This window comes from Belonocnema kinseyi, chromosome 7 (genome assembly GCF_010883055.1).
Source record: "Belonocnema kinseyi isolate 2016_QV_RU_SX_M_011 chromosome 7, B_treatae_v1, whole genome shotgun sequence".
In the NCBI taxonomy this organism is placed as follows: domain Eukaryota; kingdom Metazoa; phylum Arthropoda; class Insecta; order Hymenoptera; family Cynipidae; genus Belonocnema; species Belonocnema kinseyi.
The window spans coordinates 18,656,108-18,679,834 of NC_046663.1; the positions used below are offsets into that span (position 1 = coordinate 18,656,108).

Below are 23,727 nucleotides of genomic sequence, written 5' to 3' on the forward strand. Positions count from 1 at the left end.
TAAAAATTCATATTCTTGGTTAAAAAAACTATTTTTTCTAGTTAAAATTCAATTATTAGGTTGAAAATTTACGTATTTTGTTAAAAAAGGAACTTTTGGGTATAAAATTAATATTCTTTGTAGAAAATTCATCTTTTTTTTTTAAATGTGACGATTCCATTTTGTATTTTTAAAAAATACCTTTATTAATGGAAACTTCAACTTTTTTGTTAAAAATTGAACTTCTGGATAAAAAATTAATATTTGGTTAAAAATTAAACTATTTGGTTAAAAGTTCAGCTGTTTTCTTGAAATTTCAATTTTTTATCTTGAAAATTCAACAATTCGGTAAAAAATTAAACTATTTTGTTGAAAAAAAAACTTTTTTATTCAAAATTTATATTTTTGGTTAAAAAACTATATTTTCTAGTTAAAAATTCAACTATTTGGTTAAAAAATCATGTATTTTGTTAAAAATGAATTTTTTTCTTTAAAAAATTAATATTCTCTGTAAAAAATTCATCTTTTTTTTGTTGTTGAAAATTTGGCGATTCTATTTTTGATTTTTTTAAAATACCTTTATTAATGGAAACTTCAACTCTTTCGTTAAAAATTGATCTTTCTGTATAAAAAATTAACATATTTGGTTAAAAATTAAACTATTTGGTTAAAAGTTCAACTGTTTTGTTGAAATTTTGATTTTTTGGCTCGAAAATTCAACAATTCGGTGAAAAATTAAACTATTTTGTTGAAAAAAAACGGTTTTGTTGAGAATTCATATTTTGTTCTTATGCTTAAAAATTTTATTATTTATTTCAAAATTGAATAATTTCGTTGAAAATTCGACAATTTGGATGAAATTGTTTGCTTTCTTGGTTGAAAATTAATCTCTTTTGTTGAAAAACAGTTTTTTTTGGTCAGAAAATTCAGCGCTTATGATTAAAAATTGTATTATTTATTTAAAAATGGAAATATTTTTTTGAAAATTCGACAATTTGGATGAAATTGTTTGCTTTCTTGGTTGAAAATTAATCTCTTTTGTTGAAAAATAGTTTTTTGGGTCAAAAAATTCAGCACTTTGGATTAAAAATTGTATTATTTACTTAAAAATTGAATTATTTTGATGAAAAATCCACAAATGGGATACATTTTTTTGTTCGTTCTTGGTTGAAAATTCAACTTTTTTTGGTTGAAATCTTGTCTTTTGTGTTAGAAAATTCATCAATTTGGTTGAAATATTTTTCTTTGTCATGACTGAAAAATCTCTCGTGATTGAAAATCAATCTTTTTTGTTGAAAATTGGTTTTTTGGTTTTAGAAATTCAAATATTTTGTTTAAAAATATTTTATTATTTCTTTAAGAATTTAATTATTTTGGTGAAAATTGAATTATTTTTTTGAATATTTAACAATTTTCATGACATTTTTCTTCTGGAAAGAAAAATATTTGTTGGTTAAGTGTTTATCTTTTTGGTTTGAAAATTCAGCACTTTGGATTAAAACTTAAATTATTTCGTTGAAAATTCGTACAGTTTGGATGAAATTTTTCACTTTCTTGGTTGAAAATTAATTTTTTTAAATTAAAAAATTAATTTTTATTAGTTAAAAAATGTATTATTTGAAAATATATTTTTTTTATTTCTCGACTAAAAAATCTTACTTTGTTGAAATTTGAAGTTTTGTTAAAAATTCTTTTTTTTTTTAGTTTGAAAATTTTGTTCTTTTGCATAAAAATTGTATTATTCATTTAAAAATGGAAATATTTTTTTGAAAATTCGACAGTTTGGATGAAATTGTTTGCTTTCTTGGTTGAAAATGAATATTTTTTTTTAAATAATTTTTTTGGTCAGAAAATTCAGCACTTTGGATTAAAAATTGTATTATTCATTTAAAAATTGAATTATTTTGTTGAAAATTCAACAAATTGGATGCATTTTTTGTTCGTGCTTGGTTGAAAATTCAACTTTTTTTGTTGAAAACTCGATTTTTTGGGTTTGAAAATTAATTTTCTTTTAATTAAAAAATGTATTATTTGGAAACCATTTTTTTCTTTCTTGACTGAAAAAATCTTACTTTCTTTAAATTTGAACCCTTGTTAAGATTTTTACTTTTTAGTTTAAACATTTTTTATTTTGATAAAAATTCCACAAATTGGATGAATTTTTTCAGTTGAAAATTCAACTTTTTTAGTCGAAGACTCGTTTTTTGGGTTTAAAATTCATCAATTTGGTTGAAATGTATTCTTTTTCAAGGACTGGAAAATCTCTCGTGGTAGAAAATTAATCTTTTTTGTTGAAAATTCGTTTCTTACATTAAGAAAATTATTTTTGTTTAATTAAACATGTATTATTTGGAAACAATTTTTTTTCTATCTCGACTAAAAAATCTTACTTTGTTGAAATTTGAAGTCTTGTTAAAAATTTGTTGTTTTAGTTTCAAAATTTTGTTGTTTTGCATAAAAATTGTATTATTTATTTAAAAATGGAAATATTTTTTTGAAAATTCTACAATTTGGATGAAATTGTTTGCTTTCTTGGTTGAAAATGAATCTCTTTTGTTGAAAAAAAAATAGTTTTTTGGGTCAGAAAATTTTTTTTTTTATTATAAATTATAAATTGTATTATTTATTTAATATTGAATTATTTTGTTAAAAATTCTACAAATTGGATGAATTTTTTGTTCGTTCTTGGTTGAAAATTCAACTTTTTTGGTTGAAAACTCGAATTTTTGGGTTTGAAAATTCATCAATTTTTTTCAGGACTGGAAATTATTCTCAAAGTGATTAAAAATTAATCTTTTTTTTTTGTAAATTCGTTTTTTGGGATCATATTTGGTCAGAAAATTCATCTCTTTTGGTTGAAAACTGGATTTTTTGGGTTTGAAAATTCATCCATTTGGTTCATATGATTTTTTTTTGCCATGACTTAAAAATCTCTCCTGGTGGAAAATTCATCTTTTTTGTTGAAAATTCGTTTTTTTGTATTAAAAAATTAATTTCTTGTCGTTAAAAAATGTGTTATTTGGAAACCATTTTTTTCTTTCTTGACTGAAAAAAATCTTACTTTGTTTAAATTTGAACTGAATTCGTCTTTTTAGTTTGAAAATATTGTTCTATTGCTTAAAAATTGTATTATTTATTTAAAAATTGAATTATTTTGTTGAAAATTCAACAATTTTGATAAAATTGTTTGCTATCTTGTTAGAAAATTAATTTCTTTTGTTGAAAACTGCTGAAAAATGTTTTAAAAAAAATTTTAATACAGATATTCTAACAAAAAAGATTTCAAATTAAACATTTTTGTTTTTGAAATATTATCGGTATTAAATTTTTTTCCCTCTCAAATTCAAAATATAGTCCCTTTAAAATTGAATGAAGAGTTTTCCTAAAAGAAAAAAAATCAAAAAGCAACAATTTTTTTCTTTCTTGACTGAATGGTTGAAATAACTTTTTTTAGGACTGGAAATTCTCTCGTGATAGAAAATAAATCTTTTTTGTTGAAAATTAGTTTTTTTTAATTAAAAAATTAATTTCTATTAGTTAAAAAATGTATTATTTGAAAACTATTTTTTTTATTTCTCGACTAAAAAATCTTACTTTGTTCAAATTTGAACTTTTGTTAAATATTCCTCTTCTTAGCTTGAAAATTTTGAACTTCGCTTAAAAATATTTTTATTAATTTAAAAATTGAATGATTTCGTTGAAAATTCGACAATTTGGATAAAATTGTTTGCTTTATTGTTTGAAAATTATTCTCTTTTGTTGAGAAATAGTTGTTTTTTTGTTGTCAGAAAAGTCAGCACTTTTGATTAAAACTCCATAAATTGGATGACTATTTTTTGGTTGAAAATTCAACCTTTTGGCTGAAAATTCGTCTTTTGGGTTTGAAAATTCAATAATTTGGTTCATCATCATTTTTTTTCAATCATTTTTTTTTCTCAGGGCTGAAAAATCATTTGTGATTGAAAATTATAATTTTTTGTTGAAAATTCGTTTTTCGGGTTCAAAAATTGTTAAAAATTCGTCTTTTTAGTTTGAAAATTTTGTTCTTTTACCTAGAAATTGTATTATTTATTTAAAAAGTGAATTATTTTTATAAAAATTCCAAAAATTGGATGAATTTTTTCGTTTATTCTTGGTTAAAAATTCAATTTTTTTGTTGAAAACTCGATTTTTTAGGTTTGAAAATTCATCAATTTGGTTGAAATATTTTTTTTTCAACGACTGTAAAATCTCTCATGGTAGAAAATCAATCTTTTTTGTTGAAAATTCGTTTTTTATATTAAGAAAATTATTTTCGTCTAATTAAAAAATGTATAATTTGGAAAACATTTTTCTCTTTCTTGACTGAAAAAATCTTACTTTGTTGAAATTTTAAGTCTTGTTAAAAATTTTTTTTTTATTTTGAAAATTTTGTTTTTTTGCATAAAAATTGTATTATTTATTTAAAAATGGAAATATTTTTTTGAAAATTCGACAATTTGGATGAAATTGTTTGTTCGTTCTTGGTTGAAAATTCAACTTTTTTGATTGAAAACTCAATTTTTTGGGTTTGAAAATTCATCAATTTTTTCAGGATTGGAAATTCTCTCGTGATTAAAAATTAATCTGTTTTGTTGTAAATTCGTTTTTTGGGATCATATTTGGTCAGAAAATTCACCTCTTTTGGTTGAAAACTGGATTTTTTTGATTTGAAAATTCATCAATTTGGTTGAAAAAATCTTACTTTCTTTAAATTTGAACTCTTGTTAAGAATTTTACTTTTTAGTTTGAAAATTTTTTATTTTGATAAAAATTCCACAAATTGGATCAATTTTTTCAGTTGAAAAATCAACTTTTTTAGTTGAAAACTCGTTTTTTGGGTTGGAAAATTCGTCAATTTGGTTCAAATGATTTTTTTTTGCCATGACTGAAAAATCTCTCCTGATTGAAAATTCACCTTTTTTGTTGAAAATTCTTTTTGTTTATTGGGTTTGAAAATTAATTTCTTTTAGTTGAAAAATGTATTATTTGGAAACCATTTTTTTCTTTCTTGACTGAAAAAATCTTACTTTTGTTCTTTTGTATAAAAATTGTATTATTTATTTAAAAATGGAAATATTTTTTTTTAAATTCGACAATTTGTATGAAATTATTTGCTTTGTTGGTTGAAAATGAATTTCTTTTGTTGAAAAATAGTTTTTTTGGTCAGAAAATACAGCACTTTAAATTATAAATTGTATTATTTATTTCAAAATTAAATTATTTTGTTGAAAATTCTACAAATTGGATGAATTTTTTTTATTTTGATAAAAATTCCACAAATTGGATGAATTTTTTCAGTTGAAAATTCAACTTTTTTAGTGGAAGACTCGTTTCTTGGGTTTAAAATTCATCAATTTGGTTGAAATATATTTTTTTTCAAGGACTGGAAAATCTCTCGTGGTAGAAAATTAATCTTTTTTGTTGAAAATTCGTTTTTTACATTAAGAAAATTATTTTCGTTTAATTAAACATGTATTATTTGGAAACAATTTTTTTCTATCTCGACTAAAAAATCTTACTTTGTTGAAATTTGAAGTCTTGTTAAAAATTTGTTGTTTTAGTTTCAAAATTTTGTTGTTTTGCATAAAAATTGTATTATTTATTTAAAAATGGAATTATTTTTTTGAAAATTCTACAATTTGGATGAAATTGTTTGCTTTCTTGGTTGAAAATGAATTTCTTTTGTTGAAAAATAGTTTTTTGGGTCAGAATAAATTTTTTTTTTGGATTATAAATTATAAATTGTATTATTTATTTAAAATTGAATTATTTTGTTGAAAATTCTACAAATTGGATGAATTTTTTGTTCGTTCTTGGTTGAAAATTCAACTTTTTTGGTTGAAAACTCGAATTTTTGGGTTGAAAATTCATCCATTTTTGTCAGGAATGGAAATTCTCTCCTGATTAAAAATTAATCTTTTTTTTGTAAATTCGTTTTTTGGGATCATATTTGGTTAGAAAATTCACCTCGTTTGGTTGAAAACTGAATTTTTTGGTTTTGAAAATTCATCAATTTGGTTGAAATTTTTTTTTATTTTGATAAAAATTCCATAAATTGGATGAATTTTTTCAGTCGAAAATTCAACTTTTTTAGTCGAAAACTCGTTTTTTGGGTTTTAAAATTCATCAATATGATTCAAATGATTTTTTTTTGCCATGACCGAAAAATCCCTCCTGATTGAAAATTCATCTTTTTCGTTGGAAATTCGTTTTGTTTTTTGGGCTTAAAGATTAAACAAGAATCCAACGACCAAATTTGGACCACAACGAATAAACGAAAACCAAAAATCTTATTGTAATCTGAAAAAAAAAAACAAAAAAAATAAAATAAAATTTTCGGACAAAAATAAAAAAGAAGAAAGTAGGGGATGTGGTTGGCTGCCTTCTCATGTTTCTTTCCTCCTTTTTATTTCTGTCAGAAAATTTTATTTTATTTTTTTGTGGTTCAAATTTGGTCCTTGGATTCTTGTTTTGTTTAACAGGATTTTGCATCAATTTAATTATTGGACGTTAAATGGAATTTTTAATTTGGATTTTGGTCTAATTTAAATTTCGTAATTTTTTAAAACTTAATTTCTTTCGGTTGAAAAATGTATTATTTGGAAAGCATTTTTTTTCTTTCTTGACTTACTTTGTTTAAATTTGAACTCTTGTTTAAAATTCGTCTTTTTAATTTGAAAATTTTGTTCTTTTGCTTAAAAATTGTATTTAAAAATTGAATTATTTTGTTGAAAATTCAACAATTTGGATGAAATTGTTCGCTTTCATGTTAGAAAATTAATCTCTTTTGTTGAAAAATGTTTAAAAAAATTTTAATACAGATGTTTCAACAAAAAAGATTTTAAATAAAATATTTTTCCCTCCCAATCGAAAGTCTAGTATCGTAAAATTGAATGAAGAGTTTTTCTAAAAGAAAAAAAATCAAAAAACACTTAATAAATTACGTCTGAAATTTAATTTGAGCCTTGGTTTTTTTTTTCTAGTCACTTCTAAAAAAAAATAAAATTTTGTTTTCAGCCTGGCAGAGTTGCCACCTTGATGGCTTCCAAAAATCCTGAAGACGAGGTCTGGGGTGTAGCCTACATGATTTCTTCCGAAAATATAGACAGTGTCGCTCAACATTTAAATTCCCGGGAAAGTGGTTACGACCGCAGAACAGTTTTGTTTCACCCGTGCAAATCTGTGCGACCGATCGAGAAAATCGAGCGGGATTCATTGAACCTGAATAATTCGTCAAAAATGCTCTTTTCGAAAGAATCGGCAGTGTCGGTCTCTCCTCTCAATTCCGAGGAAATGCCCTTTCACGTGACCGTTTACATAAGCAGAGAGGACAGTCCTCTCTTTGCCGGAAACGAAGATTTGTCGACAATAGCCAATCACATTTTAGAGTGTCGCGGCCTCAGTGGACCAAATATTGAATATTTGTATAAATTAGCGCATTCAATGCGCATAATTGCGCCGACGATTCATGACGAGCACTTGTATTCGCTCGAGGATGTTGTGAAAAAGTTGGAAAACGAAAAGCAATTTTCTAGCTAGGGCCCGTTAATTAATATTCCATCCAAGGTATGATACTTGTAAAAAAAAAAAAAAATGAGAGAAAATGTTGAAGAAAATTGGACGCCCGTAAGGAATGATAATTTAAATTACTTTTTAATTCTCTTGTTTGATTTTTAAATAGAGAAATATTATGATGCGACGAAAATTGAATGAGTGAATGTTGACCGAGTCAGAGAAATATTTTATACACTTATTTATTGTAAAAGCACGGGAGAGTTCTATAAAAAGTTGTTTCAAGTATTTAAAAATTAAGGGCTTATTCTTTCGCCACTTTCTTCTGCAGGTAAAAGGACGAGAAAGAAAAAAATGGGTTTCAAATAATACAGTTTTTAAATAAACCAAATTAATTTTATAATCTAAAAAAAATGAATTTTCAACAAAAAGGATTAATTTTCAACTAAGAAAGCCAAAAATATCATCCAAATTGTCGAATTTTTAACAAGAGTTTTAATTTAAACAAAGTAAGATTTTTTTATTCAAGAAAGAAAAAACGGTTACCAAAGAATACATTTATTAACTTAACGAAATTAATTTTTTAATCCAAAATTTTTTCAAATTTCATCCAAATTAATGAATTTTCAAACCCAAAATACCAGTTTTCAACAACAAAAAGGTGAATTTTTAACCAAAAATATGTATCTAATTTGTGGAATTTTCAACAAAAAAAACTCAATTTTTAAATAAACAATACAAATTTTAATAAAAACTGCTGAATTTTCTGATAAAAAAAAACTATTTTGCAACAAACTTGATTAATTTTCAACCTAGGAAGCAAAAAAATGTTATCCAAATTGTCAAATTTTCGACAAAAAATTCATTTTTAAATAAATAATACAATCTTTAATCAAAAGAACGAAATTTTTAAGTAAAAGGACGAATTTTTAATAACAGTTCAAATTTCAACAAAATAAGATTTTTCAGTCTATAAATAAAAAAATCTTGATGAAATAATACATTTTTTAACTAAACGAAATTAATTTTTAAGCCCAAAAAACGAATTTTCAACAAAAAAACTCAATTTTTAAATAAATAATACAAATTTTAATAAAAACTGCTGAATTTTCTGATAAAAAAACTATTTTGCAACAAACTTGATTAATTTTCAACCTAGGAAGCAAAAAAATGTTATCCAAATTGTCAAATTTTCGACAAAAAATTCAATTTTTAAATAAATAATACAATATTTAATCAAAAGAACGAAATTTTTTAAGTAAAAAGACGAATTTTTAATAACAGTTCAAATTTCAACAAAATAAGATTTTTCAGTCTATAAATAAAAAAGTGTTCATGAAATAATACATTTTTTAACTAAACGAAATTAATTTTTAAGCCCAAAAAACGAATTTTCAACAAAAAAAGTTGAATTTTTAACCAAGAACAAACAAAAAATGCATCCAATGCAAAAAAAAAAAAAATTTCAAAGTAAAAAGACGAATTTTTAACGAGAGATCAAACTTAAACAAAGTAAGATTTTTTTTCAGTCAAGAAAAAGCCCTGAAAAAAAAACTATTTCATCCAAATTGTCAAATTTTCGACAAATAATTCAATTTTTAAATAAATATTACAATTTTTAAGCAAAAGAGGAAAATTTTCAAACTAAAAAGATTAATTTTCAATCACTAGAGATTTTCCAGTTCTGAAAAAAAAGATTTCTTTTAGTTAAAAAATGTAATATTTGGAAAAATAATATATTTTTTAACTAAAAAAAATGAATTTTTAAACCCAAAAAACAAATTTTCAACAAAAAATATTAATTTTCAATCACGAGAGATTTTGCAGTCCTGAAAAAAAATATTTCAACCAAATTGATGAATTGCCAACCAAGAACGAATAAAAAAATTCATCCAATTTTCATTAAATTAAAATTAAAATTAAATTAAATTAAATTAAAATAAATCAATTTTTAAATAAATAATACAATTTCTTGGTAAAAGAACAAAATTTTCAAACTAAAAAGACGAATTTTTAACAATTTTTGAATCCAAAAAACGAGTTTTCAACAAAAAAATATAATTTTCAATCACAAATGTTTTTTCAGTCCTGAGGAAAAAAAATCATTTCAACCAAATTAATGAATTTTCAAACCCAAAAGACGAATTTTCAGCAAAAAGGTTGAATTTTCAACCAAGACCAAAAAAAAGATAATCCAATTTGTGGAAATTTCAAAAAAATAGTTAATTTTTAAATAAATGATATAATTTTCAAACGCAAGAGTTTAATTTTCAAACCAAAAAGATAAATTCTTGACTAAAAAATATTTTTCTTTCCAGAAGAAAAATGACAACAAAATTTTTAAATATTCCAAAAAATAATTCTCTTTCCGACTAAATGATAAATATTTTAACGAAAATTTTAATGTTCAACCAAGAAGAAAAAAAATCATCTAATTTGTGGAGTTTTAATCAAAAGTGCTGAATTTTCTGACAAAAAAACAACTATTTTTCAACAAAAGAGAATAATTTTCAAACAATAAAGCAAACAATTTCATACAATATGTCGAATTTTCAACGAAATAATTCAATTTTTAAATAAATAAAAATATTTTTAAGCAAAGTTTAAAATTTTCAAACTAAAAAGAGGAATTTTTAACAAGGGATCAAATTTCAACAAAGTAAGATTTTTTGGCCAAAAAATAAAAAAATGGTTTTCAAATAATACATTTTTTAACTAATAGAAATTAATTTTTTAATTAAACAATACAACTAATTTTCAACAAAAAAGATTAATTTTCAATCACGAGAGAGTTTCCAGTCCTGAAAAAAATTATTTCAACCAACAGTTGAATTTTCGAACAAAAATAAACAAAATTCATCCAATTTGTGGAATTTTCGTAAAAATAATTCAATTTTTAAATAAATAATACAAGTTTTAATCAAAAGTGCTGGATTTTCTGACAAAAAAAAAATAATTTTCCAACAAAAGAGATTAATTTTCAACCAACAAAGCCAAAAATTTCATCCAAATTGTAAAATTTTCAACAAAATAATTAAATTTTTAAATAAGTAATACAATTTTTAAGCAAAACAACAAAATTTTTATACTAAAAAGGCGAATTTTTAACAAGAGTTCTAATTTAAACAAAATAAGATTTTTTTATTCAAGAAACAAAAAAATTTATCTAATTTGTGGAATTTTCAACAAAATAATTTTTAAATAAATAATACAATCTTGAATCAAAAGAACGAAATTTTTTTAGTAAAAAGACGAATTTTTAATAACAGATCAAATTTCAACAAAATAAGATTTTTCAGTCTATAAATGAAAAAATCTTAATGAAATAATACATTTTTTAACTAAACGAAATTAATTATTAATCCCAAAAAACGAATTTACAACAAAAAAGATTGATTTTCAATCAAAAGAGAATTTCCAGTCGAGAAAAAAATTGATGAATTTCCAAACCAAAAAAACGAATTTTCAACAAAAAAAGTTTAATTTTTAACCAAGAACGAACAAAAAAATGCATCCAATTTTTGAAATTTTTATTAAAATAATTCAATTTTAAATAAGTAATACACTTGAACAAAAGAGATTAATTTTGAACCAAGAAAGACAAAAATTTTATCCAAATTGTCGAATTTTCAGCAAAATAATTCAATTTTTAAATAAGTAATACAATTTTTAAGCAAAAGAACAAAAAGTTCAAAGTAAAAAGACGAATTTTTAACAAGAGTTCAAACTTAAACAAAGTAAGATTTTTTTTTAGTCAAGAAAGAGAAAAATTTTTTTCCAAATAATACATTTTTTTAACTAGAAAAAATTAATTTTTAATAATAAAAAAACGAATTTTCAATAAAAAAGATTAATTTTCAATCACGAGAAAATTTCCAGTCCTGAAAAAAAATTATTTCATCCAAACTGTTGAATTTTCAACAAAATAATTCAATTTTTATATAAATATTGCTATTTTTAAGCAAAAGAACAAAATTTTGTTGAAAACTCGTCTTTTTGGTTTGAAAATTCATCAGTTTAGTTGAAATAATTATTTGTTTTCAGAACTGGAAAACTTTCGTGGCTAAAAATTAATATTTTCTGTTGTAAATTCGTTTTTTGGTATTAAAATAACAATTCTTTTAGTTAAAAAAAGGATTATTTGGAAAAATAATACATTTTTTAACTAAAAAAATGAATTTTTAAACCCAAAAAACAAATTTTCAACAAAAAATATTAATTTTCAATCACGAGAAATTTCAAATCACGAGATAATTCAATTTTTAAATAAATAATATAATTTTTAAAAGTGCTGAGTTTTTTGACCTAAGAAACTATTTTCCAACAAAAGAGATTAATTTTCAACCAAAAAGGCAAACAATTTCATCCAAATTGTATAATTTTAAACAAAATAATTCAATTTTTAAATAAATAACACAATTTTTAAGCAAAAGAACCAAATTTTTAATGTAAAAAAAACGAATTTTTTAACAAGAGTTCCAATTTCAACGAAGGAAGATTTTTTTCAGTCAAGAAAGAAAAAAATGCTTTCCAAATAAGAAATTTTTTTAAATAGAAGAAATTAATTTTTTAATAAAAAAACGAATTTTCAACAAGAAAGATTAATTTTCAATCACGAGAGATTTTCCAGACCTGAATAAAAATTATTTCAATCAAATTTTTGACGAATTTTTAAACACAAAAGACGAGTTTTAAACAAAAAACATTGAAAAAGACCAAAAAAATATATTTTTAACTAAATAATGCAATTTTTAAACAATAGGTCAATTTAAAAATAAAAAGGCTGATTTTTGACAAAAGAAAATAAGTTCCTACAAAGAGAGTAAAAAAATGTCATCTAAATTGTCGAATTTTCAACAAAATAATTCATTTTTTAAATAAATAATACAATTTGTAAGCAAAACAACAAAATTTTCAAAATAAAAGGACGAAATTTTAACAAGAGTTCAAATGTAAACAAAGTAAGATTTTTTCAGTCAAGAAAGAAGAAAACATGGTTTCCAAATAATACATTTTTTAACTAACAGAAATTAATTTTTTAATTCAAAAAACGAATTTTCAACAAAAAAGATTAATCTTCAATCACGAGATTTTTCAATCCTGAAAAAAATCATTTCTACCAAATTGATGATTTTTTAAACCCAAAAAATTGATTTTTCAACCAAAAAAGTTGAATTTTCAACCAAGAACGAACAAAAAAATTAATCTAAATTATTGAATTTTCATCAAAATAATTCAATTCTTAAATAAATACTACAATTTTTAATGAAATGTGCCGAATTTTCTTACAAAAAAAAACAACTATCCTAATTGTCGAATTTTCAACAAAAAAATACAATTTTCAACAAAAAGAGGTGAATTTTCAGCCAATAAATCAAAAAATTTCATCCAAATTGTCCAATATTCAATCAAATAGTTCAATTTTTTAATAAATAATACCATTTTTAACGAAAATAGATGAATTTTAAACGAAAAAGTTGAATTTACAGTTAGTAAATATTTTTCATTGAGGAAAAAACAAAATTTGATTTAAACTGTTGACCTTTCAACAAAATAATTCAATTTTTAAATAAATAATACAATTTTTAACCAAAATTGATGAGTTTTCAAACAAAAAAGACAAATTGTCAACAAAAGAGTTGAATTTTCAGCCAAGAAAGGTTTTTCAGTCAAAATAATTCAAAGAACGATTGAATTTTTAAAATCGTCATTCTATTTTTAAAAGGAATAATACCATTTTTAAACAAAAGAGGTAAATTTTCAAACCTAAAAGACGAATCTTCCACAAAAGAGTTGAATTTTAAACGAAAAAAGGTGGATTTGGAACCAAGAAGAAAACAAATTTCATCTGAATTTTTAATTTTTCAATGATATAATTAAATCCTTAAAAAGATGTGAATTTTTAAACGAAAAAAAGAAAATCTATTTTTAACTAAATAATACAATCTTTAACAAAGAGATGAATTTAAAAATAAAAAAGCGGATTTTCGACAAAACAGTTGAATTTTCAATCACAAAAGATTTTTTAGTTCTGAGAAAAATAAAAAAATTCACCTAAATTATTGAATTTTCAAACCCAAAAAACGAATTTTCATCAAAGATCAAAAAAAGGTCATGCAATTTGGGGAATTTTCAACAAAATATTTTAATTTTTAAATAAATTATACAATTTTCAACCACAAGAGTTGAATTTTCAAACTAAAAATATAAATTCTTAAACGGGAAATACTTTTCTTTCCAGAAGAATAATGTCATCAATTTTGTTAAATTTTCAAAAAATTAATTCGATTTTTGACTAAATAATAAAATTTTGAACCAAAAGAGATGAATTTTCATACAAAAAATGCGAATTTTCAACAAAAGAGTTGCATTTTCGAACAAGAAATGTTTGTCAGTCAAGAAAAAAGAAATTCATCTAAAATGTTGAATTTTCAAAACAAGAAATATTTTTTCAGTCAAGAAAAAAATTTCATCAAATATTTTTAATTTTTTAAATAATAATTCTATTTTTGACTAAATAATAAAATATTTAACCAAAAGAAATTAATTTTCAACAAAACAGTTAATTTTCAATGAAGAACAAAAATAAATGTCATCCACAAAAGATTTTTCTGTTATTAGAAAAAAAATCATTTGAACCAAATTATTGAATTTTCAAACCCAAAAAAACGAATTTTCAACCGAAAAACAACAAAATTCATCCAATTTGTGGAATTTTCAACTAAATAATTTAATTTTTAAATAAATTATAACATTTTTAACCAAAAAGATGATTTTTCAACAAAACAGTTAAATTTTCAACAAAAATAATGTACTTCAATTTTTAACTGAAATAGAATAATTTTACAATAAAAAAGGTGAATTTTAAACTACAGAAGATAATTTTGTCCTGAGAAAAAAATCATTTATACCAAATTGTTGAATATTTAAACCCAAAAGACGAATTTTCATTTGAAAAAAAAAAACAATTTTCAATCAAAGCAACAAAAAATCATACAATTTGTGGAATTTTCACCGAAATTACTTAATTTTTAAATAAATAATATCTATAATTTTCAACCGAGAAATATTTTAAATTAAAAAAATATCATGAAAATTTTTAAATTTTCAACAATATAATTAAATTTTTAACCAAATAATAACTTTTTTGAGCAAAAGAGAAAATGCTCAAATTCAAAAGACGAATTTTTAACAAGAGTTCAAATTTCAATAAGTAAGATTTTTTAGTCAAGAAAGAAAAAAATATTTTCCAAATAATATACTTTTTATCTAAAAGAAATGAATTTTTAAACCCAAGAAACGCATTTTGAACAAAAAAGATTAATTTTCAATCACGAGAGATTTTTTAGTCATGACAAAAAAAAGTCATTTCAACGAAACTGTTGAATTTAAAAAAAATGTAAATTTTGAACAAAGGAAAAATATTTTATCTACATTTTTTAATTCTCAACAAAATATTGAATTTTTGAATAAATAATACAATTTTTAGGCCGAAAGAGGTGAATTTTCAAGAAAAAAATCCTTTTTAACTAAATAATATAATTTTTCACCAATAGATAAATTTTTAAACAAAAGTGTGGAATTTTCAACAAAGAATATTTTTCAGCCAAGAAAGAAAAAGATTTTTCAACTGTTAAATTTCCAACAAAGAAATATTTTTTAGTCAAGAAAGAAAAAAATCTTTACCAAATAATAAATTTTGTAATTAAAAGAAATCAATTCTTAAACTCAAAAAATGAATTTTTAACAAAAGAGTTTAATTTTCATTCACGAAAGATTTTTCAGTCATGAGAAAAAAAATCATTTCAACAATAATACAATGTTTAACCAAGATATAACATTTCAAACAAAAGTTTGGAATTTTCAACCAAAAAATATTATTTTTACCAAGAAATACAATTTTTTATCTAAACTGTTGAATTTTCAAACCAAAAAGACAAATTTTTAACAAAAGAGTTGAATTTTCAGCCAAGAAAGATTTTTCAGTCAAGAAAAATATTCAAAGAATGATTGAATTTTCAAAATAGTAATTCTATTTTGAAAGAAATAATACCATTTAAAAAAAAGAGGTGAATTTTTAAACCAAAAAGACGAATTTTCAACAAAAGAGTTGGATTTTGAACCAAGAAGGACAAAAATTTCATCTGAGCTTTCAATTTTTCAACAATATAATTAAATCCTTGAATTATTTATTTATTCTATTAAAAACATTCAAAAAATTTGTCCTGAAAAAAAATAATTTTAACCAAATGGTTGAATTTTTTAAATTCAACAGACGTGTTTTCAACAAAAAAATTGAATTTTCAACCAAGACCAAACAAAAAGGTTGTCCAATTTTAAAAATTTTAAACAACATAATTTTACTTTCAAATAAATGTTATAATTTTCAACCACAAGAGTTGAATTTCCAAAATAAAAAGATAAATTCTTAACCAAGAAATATTTTTATTTCAAGAAGAAAAATGCCATCAAAATTGTTAAATTTTCAAAAAAATAATTCTCTTTTTCACTAAATAATAAAATTTGTAATCAAAAGATATCATTTTTGACCAAGAAGGAACAATAATTTTATCTTAATTTTTTTCTTTGAACAAATTAATTAAATTCCTAAATAATGCAATTTTTGACCAAAAGAAGTGAATTTTAAAAGAAATAACAAAATAATTCGATTTTTAACTAGATAATACAATTTTCAATAATATTTTCAATAATATGAATTTTTAACTAAAGAGTTGGATTTTCAAACATGAAATATTTTTCAGTCAAGGAAAAAAATTTAATTTAAAATGTTTAATTTTCGGACCAAAAATACGAATTTTTAAAATAAAGTATTGAATTTTAAACCAAAAAATATTTTTTCAGTGAAGAAAAAAAAATGTCATCAAAAATTTTGAATTTTCAAAATAATAATTCTATTTTTAACTAGAAAATAAAATTTTAAACAAAAGTGATGAATTTTCAACAAAATAGTTTATAACCAAGAGATGAATTTACCAATAAAAACGGCGAATTCTTAACAAAAGAGTTAAATTTTCTACCAAGAAATATATTATATTTAAGAAATAAAAAAAAAATTTATCCAAACTTACATTTTTCAACCCAAAAGACAAATTTTCAACAAATAAATTTATTTTCCAACCTTGAAAGAATAATTCAATAATTCAATTATTGAATAAATAATATAATTTTTAACAAAAAGAGGTGAATTTTCAAACAAAAAAGACAAAATTTTAACAAGAGTTCAAATTTTTACAAAATAAGATTTTTTCAGTCAAGAAAGAAAAAAAGGTTTTCCAAATAATAAATTTTTTAACTAAAAGAAATAAATTTTTTACCCAAATAAACGAATTTTCAATAGAGTTTAATTTTAAGCCTCGAAAGATTTTTTAGTCATGAAAAAAAATCTTTTCAACCAAACTCTTGAGCTTTTAACAAAAATAGGTGAATTTTTAATCAAAGAGGATTTCCTTCTTGATTGAAAATTAAATTTGTTTTGTTTTTTTTTTCATTTGCAAATTTCGCCGAAATTTTTGAATTTTCACAAAAATAATTAAATTCTTAAATACATAATACAATTCTTAACCAAAAGAGGTGAAGTTCCGAACGAGAAAAACAAAACAAATAATTTTATTTTAAAATAAATAATACAATTTTTAAACAAAAGTGGAATTTTCGACCAAAAATTTTTTAACCAAATTTTTTAACCAATTTTTAACCAAAAGAGATGAATTTTTTTTAAAAAAGGGCAAATTTTCAATAACAAACATTTTATTTTCAACCACGAAAGAATTTTCAGTCACGAAAAAAATATTTCAACCGAACTGTTAAATTCTGAAATCCAAATAAACGAAATTTCAACAAAGAAGTTGAATATTCAAACAACAAATGCATCAAAACTTTCAAATTTTCAATAAAATAATTCAATTTTGAAATAAATAATACAATTTTTAACCAAAAGAGTAACATTTTAAAACAAAAAAGGCAAATTATTAACAGGAGTTCAAATTTCAACAAAGAAAGATATTTCAGTCAAAAAAGAAAAAAATGTTTATTGAATTATTTGTTAACTAAATAATACAATGTTTGACCAAGAGATAAATTTTCAAACAAAAGTGTGTAGTTTGCTGTCAAAAAATATTTTTCAGTCAAGAAAGAAAAAAAATTCATCTAAGCTGTTGAATTTTTTAACCAAAAAGATGAATTTTTGACCAAGAAATTTTTTTCAGTTAAGAAAGAAAAATTTCATCTAAATTGTTGATTTTTTAAACCAAAAAGACGAATTCTTAACAAAAGATATGATTTTAAAAAAAATTCTATTTTTGCTAAATAATAAAATTTGTAGCTCAAAGAGATGAATTTCAACCATAAAAATTTAATTTTTTACCAAAAAAGAAAAGACTTCATCAAATCTGCTGAATTTTCAACAAAATAATTCAATTTTTAAGTAAACAATACAATTTTCAACCAAAACGAAATAATTTTGTTTTTAACTAAATAATACAATTTTTAACCAGAAGAGATGAATTTTCAAACAAAAAAGGCGAATTTTCAACAAAATAATAATATTTTCCAATAAATAATTTACAAAACAGTTTAATTTGCAACCAAAGAAGAATTTTCAGTCAAAAAATAAAATTTATTTAATTTTATCCGAATTGTTGAATTTTCCACATTGAAAATTTATATTGTTAGGTGAAAAATTCTATAAATTTGTTAAAAATTTAATTATTTTCTTTGAGAATTTAATAAGCGTCTTTTTTTGTAGAAAATAAAGTTCTTATTAGAATATTTGTTTTTGGTTGTTGTTGAATTCAACTATTTTTCTTATTTATAATTAAAACATTTTTTGTTGAAATATCATCCATTACATGTTTTCTTGAATATTTATATTTTTCATTTGAAGAATGATCTGCTTAGTTAAAAATTGAGCTATTTATTGAAAATTCTTTTTTTTTGTTGTGGATTATTAAGTTTTTTAAACTAAACATGTATTTATTACATTTTTGCGATGAAATTTATATTTTTATTTGAAAATTTATCTTTTGTAATTTGAAATTAAAAAATTTGATTAAAAAATGTTTCATTTTTGGTTGAATTCAACTGTTTTTTAAATTTAAATTAAACAATTTTTTTGTTGAGAACTCATATTTTAAAAAAGAAAATTCAACTAATTGGTTAAAAGTTAAAATAATTTTTTAGAAAATTATATTTTCGGTTTAAAAATTGATGTTTTGTTGAAAATAAACTATTTTGTAATAATTATAAGTTTTATCTAATTTGTCTTTAAAATGTTAAAATTATCAGCCGAGAAAAAAAATCATAAAAATTGTTGAATTTTCAACAAAATGATTTAATTTTCTACTCAATAATGCAATTTTCATTCAAAAGAAGTGAATTTTTGAACAAAAAAAAGCGAATTTTCAACAAAATTGTTCAATTTTAAACTAAGAAATCATTTTTGGTCAAGAAAGAAAGAAAATAAATCTAAATTTTTGATTTTCAACCAAACAATTCAATCCTTAAGTAAATAATACCATTTTTAACCAAAAGTGGTGAATTAAAATAATAAATGTTATGATTTTTCAATTTGTTCTATTTTATCCTGTTTTGTTCTATTCTATTCTACTGTATTTCTTTATTTTATTCAATTCCATTAAATTGTATTCAGTTTGATTGTATTTCATTTATTGTATTTTTTCCTGTTTTATTCTATTCTTATTTTGTTCTGATCAACTTTTATTACCTTTTCCATCACAAATTTTATGCAATTTTTTAATTAATTAAATTTTTTATTTATATTTTGCTATATTTTGTTATATTTATTAAATATTTTAATAAATGTATTTTATTCTATTAGATTTGCATTCTTATAGTATCTTCAATTATCTTAAATCTTATTTTATTCTATATCATTTTATTTCATTTTATGATATTCTATTATTTTCTATTGTATATTGTATTATTTTCTTCCCTCGCGACTCTAACTTTTCGTTTGACTAGTCTCTTTGGCTAATTTTTCGAAAGCTCTCGCATATTTGCACACCCCGGGACTCGGTCTTTCCTTCAGATTCTGGCATAAGCGGTCAGTAAAATCTGTATACTCGGACCCCCTACCAATCATCAACCACTCATCCACCTCCTCGACTGTTTCACGACCAATCAGTTGCCTAGCTTTTTTGCATTTCCAAATGTGGTATATATCTTCCTCCTCTTCCCCACATAAGCGGCAAAGACAATCGTCTTTATAACCCTTATTTCCTGCCTTACTCACATTATCACATCTTAGCCTAGCCCACTGTTCCTTATCTCTTCCTTTGATATCTTTCGCTTTCTAGTATTCTTCCCTCTCTATCCCATCTGTTATACTTTTGTATACTTTACAATAATTTGAAATATCAATTTTTTGCCAATCGGTCTGACAATCTTGTACCATTTTCCTCAGGACTCCTCTTCCTAAGTTCCTTGATACATCTTCCAAATCCCTGCCTTCCCATATCATCCCCAATGTCTCGCCATCTCCTACTTCTTCTAATGCTGTCACTAATTCCTTTCCCCAGGCTGACGGATTACCGTTTATGCAGCCTCGTATCTCCTCCATTAGACAAATTTTTGGTAACCTATCTTCCTCCATTTCTAATATTTCATAAAGATAGTTACTCGCCCTTCTTCTAGTCTCAATTTCCGCGCTTCTTCTTCCTGACTCTATTTTCCAGATGTATGCAGAGGTATTTCTATCCAATCCCATAATCATTTTAACATATCTACTCTGTACTTTCTCTATTTCTTCCCTTCTCCTCCATCCCCATATTTCGACCCTGTAAAACGCTCCTGTTTTTGCTAATACATCCAGTATGTAAAGTCTTCTCTTTAACGCGTTTATTCCTGCCCTTTTCATCACTCCCCACGCTGCATTGATAGATTTTTGCGCGTTGCCTGCTAGGGCTGCTAGGTGTTTGTTGAAAGACCCCCCCGATGAAAACCAAAAACCTAAATATTTAAACTTGTCTACTACTTCGAGTGGTTCTCCTTTAAATTTCCATTTCTCTTCAGATTTCTTCCTACCCCCTTTCTTAAACACCATCACCTTTGTTTTTTTGACATGCACTTCTAATTTATTCTTATCAGCATATCTTTCCAGCGTTTTTAACATTTCTTTGATACCATCCGCGTGATCGGAAACGATCGCTTAGTCATCCACAAATGTTAAAGTAAACACCTTCGATTTCCCAATTAAGGTTCCTCCTTCCTTTCTTTTGGTCCACTCTTCATCTATGTCGTCCAAGAAAATGTTAAAGAGGGTCGGGCTCAAGGGGCATCCATGTCTTACCCCTATATTTGTTCTAAAATTTTCTGAGATTCCCGCTTTAGTTACTACCTCGTTGAAAGTGTTCCTACGTATAGCTTTCCTTTCTCTTTTTTTAACTTGTTGTTTATTAAAGAATTTAAGACAGATATGTCGTCTTTGGTACTTCTTTTTTTCCTAAAACATGCCTGACTTTCCTTGAGCAATCTCTTTTCCGCTACCCATTCCCCTAGTCTTGCATCCATTGTAGCCACTAATATTTTGTAACCTAAATCTAGCAGCGAAACTCCTCTGTAGTTTCCCGCGTCGTCCTTGTCTCCATTCTTAAATATTGGTACTATTCTGGCTGTCTCCCATCCTTTAATCATAACTCCATTTTCCCATAAGTCGTTTATTACTTCATGCATTTCTGTCGCCCACAGTTTTGGCATTCCTGCAATAAATTCTATTGGTACCCCATCCTCCCCAGGCGCTTTTCCTCTTTTCATTTTTTTTATGCATTCACAGAATTCTTTAAACTCTATTTTCCCATGAAGTCCCTTTTCGGTTTCATCCAGATGTTCGCTACTGTCCGCTGGAGCTTCCTCGTTTTCAGTCTTACTCCCCTTACCCTCTTTGTCCCTATCTCTCGCTGATTCTTGATTATTCTGACTTTTCTCACTCTTGCTTCCTAGTAGCTTTTCAAAATGAGTTTTCCATTTTTCTAAGCTAATGTCTTCCCCTTTGACGTTCCCTCTGGTCTTTGGTCTAAATTTTCTAATTGCGCTCCAAAAATCGCCTGATTGTCTATTATTTTCTACCTCTTTCCAATTTTCTTGATTTTTTTGTCTCCTTTTTTCCTTGTATAAACTTTTTAACCTCTTTTTTTCATGCACCAATTTCTCCCGCTCCGATTCTCCCTTTAACTTTAGAAACATTTTTAAGGTTTCCCATACTTTTGTCCTCTGTTCTTTGCAATCTTGATCGAACCAGTCAATCCTTTTCTTAAAATTATTGCTGTGGGGCCCCACCATCCTTACCATTCCTACTTCTTTTGCTGCTTTTTTTATACTATCAATTATTATCTCCCATCTGTCTTCACTTGCTTCTTCCTCTACTCTCGTTTCCCATAGTTCTTCCATTTTTTCTGATTTCCCTTTGCCCCAGAATAGTTTTTCCGCCTTATTTATATTCCGTCCTCTTCTCAGTTCTTTTTTTTCGTATAATTCTGACCCCGTGTGAGAGAGTCGGAAGGTGACCGGGAGGTGATCCGACTCGATTCTCGCTTCAACTTTTATTTGCGATATTGATTGCGATTTTAGAAATGCCTTCATTTTTATAAACAGTTACAATTTTTAGTATTTTTGATTCAAATCTTAACTTATTGTTACTAATTACAATTCCGTAGTCCCATTCTTTACACTCCCAATTGTCTCCCACCCAATTTTTCTTAATTCCTATTAGATGCCCTCCCTTTGCTCTCCCCTTATTATGAACTTTTTCTGCCGGTTTTGTTATCCAAATAAAATATTTATCTAGCTTTTTAACAAATTGTTCTTCCGACTCTTTTATTAGCCAAGTTTCTTGTAGTACAATTAATTCAAAACCCTTTAAAAAATCCCATGCCTGCCCTACCTTATTTGTTCCCGAAATATTCCATGACATATCTCTGATGTTCTTATGCGCCGTGGATATGAAAAAAAATCTTGCTGGGTCCCCCTTCTTCCTCGTTCCAGAAGAACCAATCTTCACCAATCTTCCATTTCATGTAGCCCGTCCTCAATGCTTTCCCATGTCCTGCTTCTTCCTCAGCTACATTCGTGACCCACTTCTGTATTGGAAGCTCTCTGTCGGTCAAGTTGTCCGCAATCCAGATGCTGGTCCCTCTGAATTTGGATTTTCTTCTCATTATGGACATTTTGTCTCTCCAAGAATGCAAGTCAACCAAAAACTCTTCATTGTTGAACCTGATTCCTTTGACCTTTGCTGCTACTCCAATTGTCCTTTTAAGGGCCGATTTTATTTCTCCCTCTATGTTCCTCCCGGTTGGTATGAATCCTCTGATTATGACATGATTTTTTCTGTCCCTTCTTTCCGGGTCGAGAATCCTTATTCTTTCCTTGATACTGAGCTTCCTTGTCTCTGTTGTCCCTGTCGTCTTCCCTGGTCTTTTCTAGGCCTCCATAAATATTTGAAGTTTCTCCCTCCGCTGTTAATCGAGTACACACTTCACCATTTATGCAACCTTTTTTAGAGTTTGCCAACTTATCTTTTAGATTTCTAATTTCTTCTTCCATGTGTTTCTTTTTTGCTACCCAAGCCTTTTCTTTTTCCCTGGCCTTTTCTAAAGTTGAGACGGCTGCTTCCCACTCTGCTTCTTTTTTAACTGTCCTGTTTTTTAAGGATTCGAATGAAAGCTGTAAATTGTGATATTCCTGAGCTATCTTGTCTATTTCTTTTTTCCCATTCGCATTCCACCACCCCTTCAATAGGTCCGAAATTGCACCTGCCAAATGCATCTCCTTTTCTCGAATGTTCTCGCCTGTCAACTCATCACTGTCATTAATTTGTATGAAAAATCTAGCTATTCCTCTAGTATCCTTTTCTTCTGATTGAGTAATCATATTTTGGGCCATTTCATCATGGGGTTTGCTTATAGGATGTCTCCCTTTCTCTTCATTTCTGTCAACCATAAGATTATTTGATTGTAGCTGAGTAACTCTTGATTTTCGGCCTCCACATCCGTTAAATCCTCGCTCAAACTTCTATCACATCCCTTGCCGCTTCCCCATTCACTTCTGCTAGGTGATCTAGTTATTTTTTCTCTTCTCTTGAAGACTTCATTCGTCAACCCTCCCCACTCTATCACGCTCGAGTTGGCTTGTACGAAGTCCGTGATTTTCCTGGAGCTCGTAATTCCTTTCTCCTTTTCC

At 24.7% G+C, this 23,727-nt stretch overlaps 1 protein-coding gene across 1 annotated transcript in view; it reads left to right on the top strand.

Moving 5' to 3' along the window:
- The window catches only part of LOC117176160 (putative glutathione-specific gamma-glutamylcyclotransferase 2), a 16,524-nt gene extending 8,718 nt beyond the window's left edge, over nucleotides 1-7,806 (top strand). The window contains exon 3 of the mRNA XM_033366246.1: nucleotides 7,018-7,806. Within this exon, the coding sequence (XP_033222137.1) occupies nucleotides 7,018-7,539 (522 nt within the window). The 3' untranslated portion in view covers nucleotides 7,540-7,806. The remainder of the gene's footprint in view (nucleotides 1-7,017) is intronic.
- Nucleotides 7,807-23,727: the final 15,921 nt, after the last annotated feature.